This window comes from Schistocerca serialis, chromosome 6, assembly GCF_023864345.2.
Source record: "Schistocerca serialis cubense isolate TAMUIC-IGC-003099 chromosome 6, iqSchSeri2.2, whole genome shotgun sequence".
Taxonomy (NCBI): domain Eukaryota; kingdom Metazoa; phylum Arthropoda; class Insecta; order Orthoptera; family Acrididae; genus Schistocerca; species Schistocerca serialis.
Window position 1 is genome coordinate 571,220,123 of NC_064643.1, and position 13,503 is coordinate 571,233,625.

Below are 13,503 nucleotides of genomic sequence, written 5' to 3' on the forward strand. Positions count from 1 at the left end.
TCCGTCTGCAGTGCGTACGCGCATGCGGAATGATGATACCGCATGGTCGTCTTTTGCCAAGTGTGGTCCTGCGAAGCTAAAATTCAGATGCCAAATTAATAAAATTAACTGTCGCTGGACGTGTCCTTAAGCGTAAGATGTTTTCTTTGTGAAGATATTACGGAAACCGTCGTGTGCCACGCCTTACCCAGTCGAAAATTTGACCTTCACTCGTTGAGCGATGATACCATAAAGCTGAGTAATGCACGTCATCGGTAGAAGGTCATATGACCGCTTGGCACCAGTTTTATACCAGCTGTAATGATACCAGTGCGCCCTTTAAATGTTAGATTAATGTTTGGTCCCATGAGTTTACCATTACTACCTGTTTCGACGCTCAAGCTCACAGATACACCCTAGTGTTATGGCGCTCAGTCCTTGTTATTCTTCTTCTTCTGCTGGCTTTCCAAGTTCAGGCTAAGGTAAGACTGTTCCGGTTCAGAATCTTACCCACTTTGCGCTAATGTTCCCGCCAAATATTACCCTGGAATCATTGTCTCTGACAAATGGCTCTGAGCACTATGGGACTCAACTGCTGAGGTCATTAGTCTCCTAGAACTTAGAACTAGTTCAACGTAACTAACCTAAGGACATCACAAACATCCATGCCCGAGGCAGGATTCGAACCTGCGACCGTAGCGGTCTTGCGGTTCCAGACTGCAGCGCCTTTAACCGCACGGCCACTTCGGCCGGCATTGTCTCTGACATATAAGAACAATATCCCTCTACCTATATTCCAGTAAGTCGATACGGCTGAAGCTTATTGAACCGGGGGAAGGGTACGGAAATGACACGACGACCTTCATGTCCTTTCGGTGGCACTAGGAGATTTTTGGCACATGTCGGGAACAACTGGGTGGTATAAGAGCTTCCTAAACGACGAAGCTAGTAGCAGGGTGCAGTAGGCGAGTAAATAGATGCTCATTATCAGACAATGGGTTCCTCTTTCGTTTGAAACATAAAGCTGTTGACAGACTTACCCGCCCATTTTCATTCCTTATGAACATACTTTATTAGAAAATACTGCTACGGCATGGCTCAGCGCTGGACTGTTGGGCAATCAGGGTACATTGATACTGTTTTCGTCGTACTAGTTCCCCGTCCTTGGTGTGATTCAACGTCCAACGCGACTTATCAATCCGGGCGAAGTTGTTCAATTTTATAGTGTCCAATGGCGATTCGCCTGCGCCCATACTAGTCTTTCTACTGTGATGTACAATGAATCTAGGTCCATTTTTTCATGGAGTTTTTAGAAGTGTTGAGCGTCTCAATAGAAGACCACGGCGGGCAAGGCTCGTTCAGGCACTACGTTTTAAGTTAAGCGCTCTGAGGCATCGCCTGGCAGGGACTCTGAACACAGCCAGAGATTGCGTATTAGCTGATTTATCTTCGTCGGCTGCGGTTGTCATGCAGGAGCGTCGTTTGTTCTGTGCAAATTGTACTATACGACTCCAGCATCAAATGAAGTTAATCACTAAAACCCCACCTGAAAGTACCGGTACCTTACATTTGTTGCACTAATGGAACACGTTAAAGGTTCTCTCAGCTCCATTGTCCACATCAAATTGGCGTGAATACCATTTTCAATGTTTGTTATTACGTGTTGACCATATGTTTGAATTATTTTATTTTAACTTTGTGGCCGAGTGCCCTTCCTAACACTGGGAAATCGTATGTGCTGTCTGCTTGTGTGGGTCGTGCAAACTTTGTTCCGTGGGTTACTTTGTTTTAACGGGATGTGCATCGTATTTTGTGAGGCAGAGTTTTGGGACCAGGCCAGCACTTGGCTAAACGGACGTGAAAAACGGACTGTAAAAAAAAAAAAACAAAAAAAAACACTCGTGAAAATATGTGTACCAGACCAGCGGTCGTCAAGGTGCCGCCTAATTCGATCCTTGCCGTGCGGGATTAGCCGAGCGGTCTAGAGCGCTGTAGTCATGGACTGCGTAGCTGGTCCCGGCGGAAGTTCGAGTCCTCCCTCGGGCATGGGTGTGTGTGTTTGTCCGTAGGGTAATTTAGGTTAAGTATTGTATAAGCTTAGGGACTGATGACCTCAGCAGTTAAGTCCCATAAGATTTCACATACATTTGAACATAATTCGATTCTTGTCTTGATCACCTCTGTCTCTCTGGTTAGTACGCCGAACATTAAGCTATACGAGGAGGTTATCCTCAGTCACTCTGAAATAGTGAAATTATACAACTTTAAACATAACTGTGTGCAGCAACCGTGAAAATATTTTTTGTAATAAAGACATCCCACTAGTTGCAATGGATTTTATAGTCGAATTGACCATGGTTTCGACTCCTAAACTAAGGTAGTATTCATCAGAATTTATATTACCTAAATAAGGGGGATACAAAGTTAGTCATTAATAAGAAAACTACAAGATAGTAATAATTAATATTCACATATAAAGATGTACTTGCATACGTAAGAAGTTGACCATAACATCTCTCGTCATACAATTTTAACACCAGAAAGGCCACGTCACAAAATAAAACATCTTACGTAAAAGTTTTACTGCCATTTCTAGTTAAAAATTGAAGATTGCCGCTAAGGGCTGCTTGTGTACACTTAAACAGGTGGCATCAGACTGGGTGGCGCGTGCGCCGGCTGTACTACGATGGGGACATGAGGTGTCACGCCATCTAGTGATGAAAACTGGTAACATCTGCTTTACGTGATAGAAAGGTTACAGCAGTTTGTATAGCAGATGTGTCTACAACTTTTAAACATTTAATAGTATGAAGACATATTATAATTTAAAAGCAGTAAGAAAAAAAATAATTCAGTAATTTGTTACAGTAAAATACAGTGAGTGATTAAACTGCAATTAGAGTATGGGGACGAAAACAACATTTCAGAAAAAAACACGAGGAAAAATCGACATAGATGAAAAATATCTTTTAAGGATACTTCAGTAAAGGTTTGAAGAGAATGTGTCTTACGACGAGAGCTGTTATGCTCAATTTCTTACGTATGTAAGTACATCTTTATATGCGAATATTAATTATCACTGTCTTGTATTTTTCTTATTAAGGACTAATTTTGTATCCCCCTTATTTAGGTAATATAAATTCTGATCAAGACTCCCTTAGTTTAGGAGTCGAAACCATGGTCAATTCGACTATAAAATCCATTGCAACCAGTGGGCTGTCTTTACTATAAAAAAAATAGTGAAATTAGTCTATAGGCTCATGAATAGCTTTGTATCATGCATTAAGTATTACAGAGTTAGTTTGTTCTGAGAGTCAGCAATTTTTTCTGTACAGCTGTATCTTCATCGGCAGGAGCTAATCACTACTGGTGTTTCAGGGTGCGTAGGCTGTCCTACATGCCGGCCAATGGACATCCCCGAGCCACCATGCCGCGCCTGCTGCCTGGAGGGTGTGGAGGCCCCAAACAAGGAGGTGTCCATTCGCAAGTGGCTGGAAGAAGTTCCCGTGCCTGCAGCAGTGAGGACACAGCAGCTAGCTGGGAGGGACTCCATACAGCCAGATTCCCTCGAAGTCATCAGCTCATCGAGCACGAGCGATTCCAGAAGACCGCCTCAAGATCAGTCTGCAGAGACAGGAAAATCACTATCTAACTCGGGGCAGAAAATGTCGCAGCTGTCCTCTCCACGACCACAGCATCAGGGAGTGAAGCCAAAGGCTCCACTGCACCCAAACTCTCCACAAAAGGACGATCCAAAAGCAACAAACACAAAACACACCGAAAGTGTTTCGAATGACACTACAACGCCAACGTCACCACTCGCGAACCGCCAGAAAATGGTAGCCAAATTGATTGCAGAGACGGCTGCAAAATTTAACAAAAGTCCAGCTGAACAAAGAAGCATTTCAAAGCCAGCACCAGTGCCACCAAAGCCCGTGTCTCCAAAGGTCCCTGATCAGTCTGTACCTACTCCTCCGCCACTTCCTTCACCAACATCTTGTCCTGCTCCACCTCCAATGCCACCAGTAGTGCCACCACAAGACAAAGAAAAACGGGTAAGCACTCCAAAACGCAAATCGCCCGCTCCAATGGAAACAAAACACCTCATGGATGCAGTCATTAAAGAACTCGTAGGTCAACGATCACAGGAAACGAGCAAGGCTCCAGAATCACAGAATTCTCAGCTGTCGGGCAAGAGTACACTAAAGTCAAAACCATCTATCAACAGTAGCTTTGAATCGGACAGTTTGGAGAGGTCAGATACCCTCGGAGTTCACCAAATCGAAAACCGAGGGTTCTCGACTCCCAGTGATTATGGAGACGGAACACTCAGGAGCTGTCTGGGCTCCACTCTGCGGTCGAACCTTCCTCTCGAAGAGGAGATGACAATGAGAAATGAGGTATTTAATGTGAATACAGGAAGTACTACTATATCCAAGCTGAAACCTAAGCAGGTAACTCCCCCAGAAGATGACCACGAATACGAAGTCATCATGGCAAAAGATGATAAGAAATCTAATAATGAGGAGAAAAGGAATGCGCGAGCGACAGAGTTCTCCAAAGTTCTGTGCAACGGCGGCGGCTACAGCCTCGTCAGTGAGGTATACGTCAATGATGGGTATAGTTATGACAGTGGTTCTCCATCGTCGTCGCCGAAGTCACGTGGCAGCACAGGCGGCCCCAAGATCAGGTACGACGAACCGGAGAAGCCCGGTCACCTCACAATAGAAGTAGAAGACTCGCCTGTGGAGTACGCTCCAGGAGACGACTCGGACAGCTTCGAGCCTGACACACTGGACAGAAAACCTAGCAGACAAGGGTCAACATCGGCAGGCGTCATAGAAGTGCCTGCAGCTGCGTCCCACGCGCCAGTACCTGCCGAATGCTACAGTGACTCTCTGGAGCGGCCGGCAAACATCCTGCTGCGCACGACGGGCAGCTTTCGTGGCGACTCTGCCAGCCAGACGGGGTCTTTCGACGGTTACACGGCTGACAGAACAGTGCGAGGAGATGACGAAGTTGCCTCCTTCTCCAGGGGCTTCGGCAGCCTGCGGGAGATTTACGAGGCGCGCCACCTGTACTACGGGCTGGAGCCGGCCGGCTCCGACCACTCTGCCGCCAGCGAGCCCGACTACTACGGCCTGGCCTGGAGGCGAACCAACGGCCCGCTGTTCGACGGCTTGCTGCTCAACCCGGGCTCGCGCCAGGCGCGCCGCCAGCGTGGAGCGACGTCGCCTCCGCCGCTGCCCCCCAAGGTGCTGTACCAGCAGCCGCCGCCGCCCAGACCAGTGATGCCACAGTCGCTGGTGCCTCCGTCCCTGCCGCCAAAAAACGCACCGTCCAGAAGCATCGCGCGGCCTCCGGACCCGGCCCGTAGGCCGCTGCCGCCGCTGCCGCTGCAGCGCCCCGGCTGCGCGCTCCCCCCGAACACCTCTGCCGGTGCTTCTGCAGACAGCCTCGACTCCTCCTCGCCGTCCGCGTCCTCTTCTCCTTCGTCACCGTCGTCTGACTGCGACGGGTACGAAGCGTTCTACGACGAACCTTTTGCCGGGTCCCTCACGGGGACGGACGAACGGAACGGGTCGACCACCGGGAACCGATCCCACGGGAGGTCTGGCGCTCAAGACAAGAACCACACCACGGCATCTGGCGGGGGCAGCACGCGCTGTTCTGTCATCAGGCCTGCGTCGAGCGGGACGGACGTGTGCCACACTAAAGACTACGTACGTATCATCAAGGTGCTACAGCCAAGTTTTGTGTAAGTCTGCAGGCTTTCGTGGCCGTTGTCATTGAAGATAAAATCTTCTGGGTTATTAGGCCGCGTCATGTTTCTTCTAAAATGTTCGACGTTTCGGCCCCTCTGCTGGGATCTTCTTCAGGATCTTTAGGTGACCACTACAAGTGTTCTAGCAGTAGTGGACACCGAAAGATCCTGAAGAAGATCCCAGCAGAGTGGTCGAAACGTCGAACATTTTAGAAGAAACATGACGCGACCTAATAACCCAAAAGATTTTAACTTCAACGAAGTTCTAGCAGTAGTGAACACCAAGAGATCCTGAAGAAGATCGCAGCAGAGGGGTCGAAACGTCGAACATTTTAGAAGAAACATGACGCGGCCTAATAACCCAGAAGATTTTAACTTTAACCAAGTTTTCTGTTTGCATATTTATGAAAAGTTACGACTTCCTGTCAGACCAGGATTCTAAGCCGGAGCCTTGTCTTTCGCTAACAGTTCGTTCCATCTTGCCATGGACTGACTCACAGCTTCAGACTGCCAGTGGTTCCTCGATCTTGAAAGGTACAGAGAGTAATCGTTGATAACAACTGACTGAATCTGTGATTCGGTCTGTGAGGCGTGCTCCAGCAGTGTCATGATAGACCTATTAGCAAACTGAACAAGTAGATATCGCATTTAGTAATGCGCTGCAGACTCTAGTCCTGGATTAGGACCAATTTGTGTCATAAATAAAGAGTTGAAATGTAAAATATGACATTGTCAAGAGAACGAAGATAACAATTTATCGCTGTTTGTATGTACGAGGATTGAAACTTTAATAGTGGCAACTATTTATTTACAGCTCGTACAAAATAGATACGTGTTTCAAAGTTTTACTGGGCATCAAAGTTCAAATGGTTCAAATTGCTCTGAGCACTATGCGATTTAACTTCTGAGGTCATCAGTCGCCTAGAACTTAGAACTAATTAAACCTAACTAACCTAAGGACATCACACACATCCATGCCCGAGGCAGGATTCGAACCTGCGACCTAGCGCTCGCCCTGTTCCAGACTGTAGCGCCTATAACCGCACGGCCACTCCGGTCGGCAGCATCAAAGTAGTCACCAGCATTGTGTATAAACCGTTGCCAGCGATGTGGAAGTCGTAGGATACTCTTAGCAGTGCCAGTTGTGTTGACAGTTCGAGCGGAGCGGTCTATTGCCGACGAATTTGTAGAAGTTCTGAAGCGACTGGCGTGAAGTGTTTCTTTCAGTTTAGAAATCGAGTTGAGCTCACGAGGGCTTAAGTAAGAGGAGTGCAGCAGGTGGTATAGCACTTAGCAGTCCCATCAGTCAAACAAATCAGTAACAGCCTGCACTGTACGTGCCTGAGCATTGTCCTGTAAAATGATGATCAGGTCCTGCAGAAAGTGTCATCACTTCTGTCTCTAAGCTGGTCGTAGGTTGTGTTCCAAAAACGAACAGCATGTTCAATTTTTTTTTGTCTGGTCTCACTACGAAACTAGAATACTGTGACAGCAATAGTATCCAAAGGGCTAAATTCCGCTGAAAATACGAAAACTGTAAAGAAAAAGAGGAATAAAAAAAACAAGGAAACAGAAAAAGGCACAAAAAGATCACCAAATGGAAATAATAGTGAAGAGAAAAACAGAATGAAGAGCTCAAGAAGAAAAATACGGCAAATAGCTCACCATGTTCATAAGGTGCAAACATTGTATCAGACTACGAATGTAACTTTGATGAGTGAGATGAGGGTGAATTTGCTCGCTGCGGTGAAAGCTATTACGAAACTTATAAAAATTACGATTGGTTTCATAGTGGTGTCTCTTCACGATGTCGACATCTGTTAATAAGTGTAACTGCGGTGATGAGAGAAAGACAGGCTAATTCTTGAAGAAACCAACGACTCGGTGGTCTAGCGGTTCTAGGCGCGCAGTCCGGAACCGCGAGACTGCTACGGTCGCAGGTTCGCATCCTGCCTCGGGCATGGATGTGTGTGATGTCCTTAGGTTAGTTAGGTTTAAGTAGTTCTTAGTTCTAGGGGACTGATGACCACAGTAGTTAAGTCCCATAGTGCTCAGAGCCATTTTTTGAACCAACGACTCATTAGAAAAGCCAGTGTTCAGTCAGGATTTATAATAAACTAATATAATTGTTTTGGACTAAAATATTTAATAGTATAGTTCAGTATGAAATTTTAATTGACTCTTTTCTTTATGTATAGCCATTTTTATGCGGTCCATCTCTCCCAGTACAGTGGTCCACATCACCCGTACAGCTATGAGAATATACATCAGTGGTCCATCTCACCCACAGAGACAACTGATGTATATTCTCATTTTATCTTATCTCTTGTACTGGAAGTGGCAGGGCGTCAGTAATGTGTTGTACCTAAGTTTATGTGACACTCTATTCGAATATGCCGTCAGAATCCAAAAACGGTAAAAAAACAAGTAATTTTATGCTGAAGAAAGATAATGGTCCAACTCTTCCGGACTTACCCTATTTGTGACTTGAAGAAGCACTATTTGGAAAAATTTTCAGAGGTCGAGAGAAGTGAGAGTGGCATTCTTCTGTTCCACAATGCGGTCGATTGTAACATTGATAATTTGCCACTTTAACTAAAGTTGGCGCTCACTGATTTTCTAACAAATGACTTCTTGAACGAGAAGCAGGGAGCAGCAAAACATATTGAATTTTACCGCTGCTTATCTAATTCTGAGTTCCCGAAACCCAAGCAATTTGCCGTTGATATTGCATTTGTGTTTACAACAATTCATGTCTGTGAGCAAACGTTTTCGAAAATGATGTATGCTAAGTCAGCACATCGAACGAGATTGACTGATAATCATTTGAAAGGAATTCTCTTGATTGGATGCAGCGGTGCAATACCAAACACTGATGATATCTTGAAAGCCAGAGTCAGTTACACAAATCTCGCAAACATTTTTTGCTGGCTAGTTTTTGTTATTCCATCACGTGCACAATAGGTATAACGTAGCCAGCCTATCTCTTTGCTAATATCACCTTATTTGATAACTTTTGTAGTAAATATATGAGTTTATTGTCTTTTTTGCGTGTGTGCATTGGATGCCACTCACCCGTGATTAACGCGGAATGCTGAACTTAGTTTTTCTTCTCACAGCTTTCTATCTGCGGTCCAAGCTCGTCATTTTGCCATTCATTCGGCCCGCTGCGATAAAAGTTGGGTGACCTCTCTTATAAGGGATAAATTTACATCCTGTTGTAACCGTAATTAGTTTTTGCATAACGTTTACAGAAGTCTTTCTTCTTTCACCACCCTTGCATCAAACTTTAAGTTAATGATATTAACCAAAACGTTGACTACACCAGTTGCGTAATAGAGCGAGAGGATACCAAAAATCTTGCGCGTCAAGCATGTGCTGTTGCTTAGGAACGTTCGTAGGCCAGTTTGAGTTTGATTGATTGACCGAAAGCGTTGCATATGAAATTGTTCGTATCGACTTCTTGATCGATTGTGTTACATTGTAAACAGTCACCGTTTACACCCTGTACATCTAAAACTTTACGTGGCCTACGTTACAAGGGACCAGGCACGTGGTGCAAAGACAACCAATGGATCAGAGTGTGAGGCTACCATGGACTTCATGAAACCAGTTTCCAGAAAGACGTCTGATACGAAATTATTGGCGAAATATCTTCATTGTCTTTAATAGAATCTGAATGATGGAAAAACATTGTGATTTGGAGCATAATTATGCTCTCCAGACCCCTTACAGTTTCCTTGCACTGGAAGATTTTTCTTCTTAAAAAAAAAATCTGTTATTGAATCATGCCTGTTTACAGTGAACTATCGACGCAGTTCATAAAGCAACAACGAAGTTATGATATTATTCCTGAGACTTGGCGGCTGAAATGAGAACAGTTGTCTGTGTTACCATGTTAGTTAACTGTGAGCACTTGTTGTAGAGATATAATATCTGCGAAATCCATATTACTAAATGGTTAACCCAGCTCATGGTGCGGAGTTCTAATTGCATGTTTCCAGCCGAACAGCTTCAAGGGGTAATAAAATTTTTATTTGTGGAATTTCATATAATTATCGAGCGAATTCTAAAATTTAGAATGCTGTCATAACCTTATGTTATGTGTCTGACTCAGTAAGACAAGTACTACAATTAGAAACCGTGTTGCGGCAGTGGAACTAAAGGCGCGGAAATCACCCACACTATATTCATTCAGTATTTGAGAATGAGAGTACTTCGCGATCTCCAATATACTTTCTACATACTTTCAAACCTATACTAAACATTTCATCGTTGACATCCCCCACAAATTCATTGTTCTTGCAGTAAAAAGGCTTGAGTTTTAATTTATTACTTCTTTACTACTGACTCTATTCGCGAAACATTTTACAGACAGTATCCACGTACACCACTGATTTTACGTGTAAAATTGCATCATTGCATGGCATATAGGTCAGGAGATATAACGTTTCAAACGCTGAAAAAGTAGCTTTTGCATAACCCGGAGCGAAAATTACCCAGACTGCGTTTATCCAGTGTTTCACCATGAGAGCACCTAGCGACTTCGCCGGCCGGTGTGGCCGTGCGGTTCTAATCGCGTCAGTTTGGAACCGCGTGACCGCTACGGTCGCAGGTTCGAATCCTGCCTCGGGCATGGATGTGTGTGATGTCGTTAGGTTAGTTAGGTTTAAGTAGTTCTAAGTTCTAGGGGACTGATGACCATAGATGTTAAGTCCCATAGCGCTCAGAGCCATTTGAACCATTTGAACTTAGCTACTTCCAATAAACTCAAAACACAAATTCGGCCCTTTTTCTAAACATTTTCTCGTTTCCATAATTAAGATCCAATATTTAAGACATTAACTCATTAGTAAAGTAGTCAGACTTTGAAACCGTTAAATACATGGCAAAAAATGGTTCAAATGGCTCTAAGCACTATGGGACTTACATCTGAGGTCATCAGTCCCCTAGAACTTAGAACTACTTAAACCTAACTAACCTAAGGACATCACACACCTCCATGCCCGAGGCAGGATTCGAACCTGCGACCGTAGCAGTCGCGCGCTCCCGGACTGAAGCGCCTAGAACCACTTTTTTTCCCCTTTATTAAAACAACCATATATGTACATAGGCAGAAAAAACAAATAATGAAGTTCTGGAACTGTTTCAACTCGAACTGTATCCTACAATAGACTGGAGAACACATTTCAATATAGTGCCATTTGTAAGCTTACAAAATAGAACAAAAATAGTAAACTGACAATAGCTTCTTCAGTCCAGACAGAGACATAGAACCAAACCGCAAACATATATATAATTGACTGTCTTAACTAGAATCGGCCACCACGGCTGGCTAAATACATGGCAGTCTGATCCTATAAAGAATCGAGGCTCGGAGGTTTACTTGTTACTCGAGAAGTTAGAGACCTATTTTTTCGAGAGGGCATATCGTGACAAAACTGGGTCAGCATATTTTTAGAAAATAAATAAAAATACTTTTATTAAACTAAGCACAAAATACATATGCCATTTTAAAGAGGATGGTCTCTAATATTTTAGTACAAGAAAATGAAATTTGTCGTTTATTGGTTTGGCTTGCCTTAGCATTAGGTTCTGTTTTGTCGAGTGTATGCAGGCTATTACTAGGCGGACAACTTCACCAAAACGGGCGCTTTGTTATCTACAGCGCGGAGAGGCGGCCGGGCACAGGGGTAGCTGCGACGCCAGGCGTCGCTCTAGCGGCCCTCGGGAATCGGCGCGCCCGCGCAAGTCAACGGCGGACGTTCCCCGGAGGCGGCGTCGGATGCTGCACGGCCCCGAGGATTCGGGCTACCTGAGTACCGACTCCAGCGAGTGCCCTGCCCACTGCAGCGCCGTCGCCAGGGCTGGATCGCGCCCGCGCTGCGCTTCTGACGCCGACGTCGACGGCGGCGGGGGTGGTGGTGGTGGCGGCGGTGACGTTGCCAGCGAGTCGGGCGCGGAGAGCGTCGCCACCGACTCGTTTATGTTCGGCCGAGCTCGGCCGTTACCGTCGGCAGCCGGCGCCAGGGATTCCCCGGCGCAACGAGGCCGTGGCGACCGATTTCGCCACAACAGGCGCAGCAGTGCCGGCGGAGGGCTGCGCTAAAAAGCGCAACTCAGTGGAAAGAAAAAAAATCTCAATTGTGCGGTAACCACTTCTCATACTACTCAACCCTCCGTGAAACTTCAGATTCTAAGCAGTGTCAGCAAAGAGCTGTGCTGGCTAGTGTCAGAAATACAGAAGTTGCCCAGAGCCTCTGGGCAATATTCACAATGTACTTATCTGTAGGCTTTGCACTACACATTAACATGTAGTACCTGCCTCAAAACGCAAAAATGGGAAGTACATGTACACGTGTACTGTAGTGGTTAGCAGCCACTTTTGTGGTTATCTCCCAGAACTTCAGTGTGGTCTGCTGCCTGCCTACTATTTGGTTCCATGTTCACAGAGCTCCCAATGTCCATGGCAGTATTTAACTGTGTCCTGCACCAAATTTTACATCACATGGGTAAAAAGTCTATAGTGTCACTAGTTGTATTTCGGCTGTATTTGAGGGATCAGAACAGAACCTCAGCCTAAATCCACATAAAAACTGCAGTGGCTGGTACTATGAAAGACTCTCTTATACATTGCAAGGAATCAAAGACAATTACAATCCTTTTATCCCAAAAATCGCCACAGTGAACACTCTGACAAGAAAAGGCTAAACAGGCAAGAATATCATCACACAAAGACAGAAGAAGTAAGCATGAAACAGTCATCTCATATTTGTACTATTGTAATTAATACAGACTTGTATCAAGTCTCATTTTCAGTTAGTATCAGTGGGGAAATTGTACTTTTACCTTCCAAACAATATTTTTAAAAACCGTACTTTGACATTCCATTATCCTGCATTATTTTTAATGCTAGAACAGAGAGTCAGAGGGACTTTAGACATGATTTGTAGCTCAAAGCCAAATTGTACAAGAGAAATAATATGTCTGAAGAGCTGTAAAATGGTGCATATTTTACAACAGATTGTCTATTTTGCTTATCTGCATGATCTTCTTCCTTTCATTCTCCGTTCACAACTTGCAAGTTGCATATTAGCCACTAGCAACAAGTCACTAGTTTTGTACATTATGTGTTGCAAATTTAGTTATTAGTTCTATGAATCTAACTGCATTACACCACCATTTTTATCTGATTCAGTAGATTTTAAGACTTTTCCAATTTTTGTTGAACTTTCATATGATTACTCACTACCTGAATCATCATAAAGTACTGAAAGTACTAAATTATTTCAAGTATTTCTTTTTTACTTTTGTAATATCTTTCCTGCAGCATCAGAGCAACAACTTAACAAGAAAATTTAGGTAGTTTCTCATTCCTGTTTCATGGCATAAAACTATCTAAGCAGCCAATCATCTAACAAAGTAATTACTACATTTACTTCAAGAATGTTAACTCAGAAAGAAACTTAATTATTGAATAAGATCACTGTAGTACAATGTGTTGGTAAATTCTGTTCAAAATTATTCTCTGAAACAAATTTCTTCTATTAAATAACCAAAAAGAATATTTATTAAAGTAATAATTGCTCATCAGAAGTTGAATTAAACACAAGAAAAATGCAACAAAAGAAAGCTTTTAATAATAACAATTATATCTCAGCTGTGTTTTGATGAATGGTTTCAACAATCACTGCTTTGACTAAACCCCAAGAAACCATAAATATGTAAATAAATATAGTTGAAACACTGATACACAGGTG

At 44.1% G+C, this 13,503-nt stretch overlaps 1 protein-coding gene across 1 annotated transcript in view; it reads left to right on the forward strand.

The window, feature by feature from the left end:
* Window positions 1-12,744, forward strand: part of LOC126484989 (uncharacterized) — a 224,743-nt gene extending 211,999 nt beyond the window's left edge. The window contains exons 11-13 of the mRNA XM_050108595.1: window positions 3,358-5,737; window positions 11,330-11,574; window positions 12,704-12,744. Of these exons, the coding sequence (XP_049964552.1) occupies window positions 3,358-5,737; window positions 11,330-11,574; window positions 12,704-12,744 (2,666 nt within the window). The remainder of the gene's footprint in view (window positions 1-3,357; window positions 5,738-11,329; window positions 11,575-12,703) is intronic.
* Window positions 12,745-13,503: the final 759 nt, after the last annotated feature.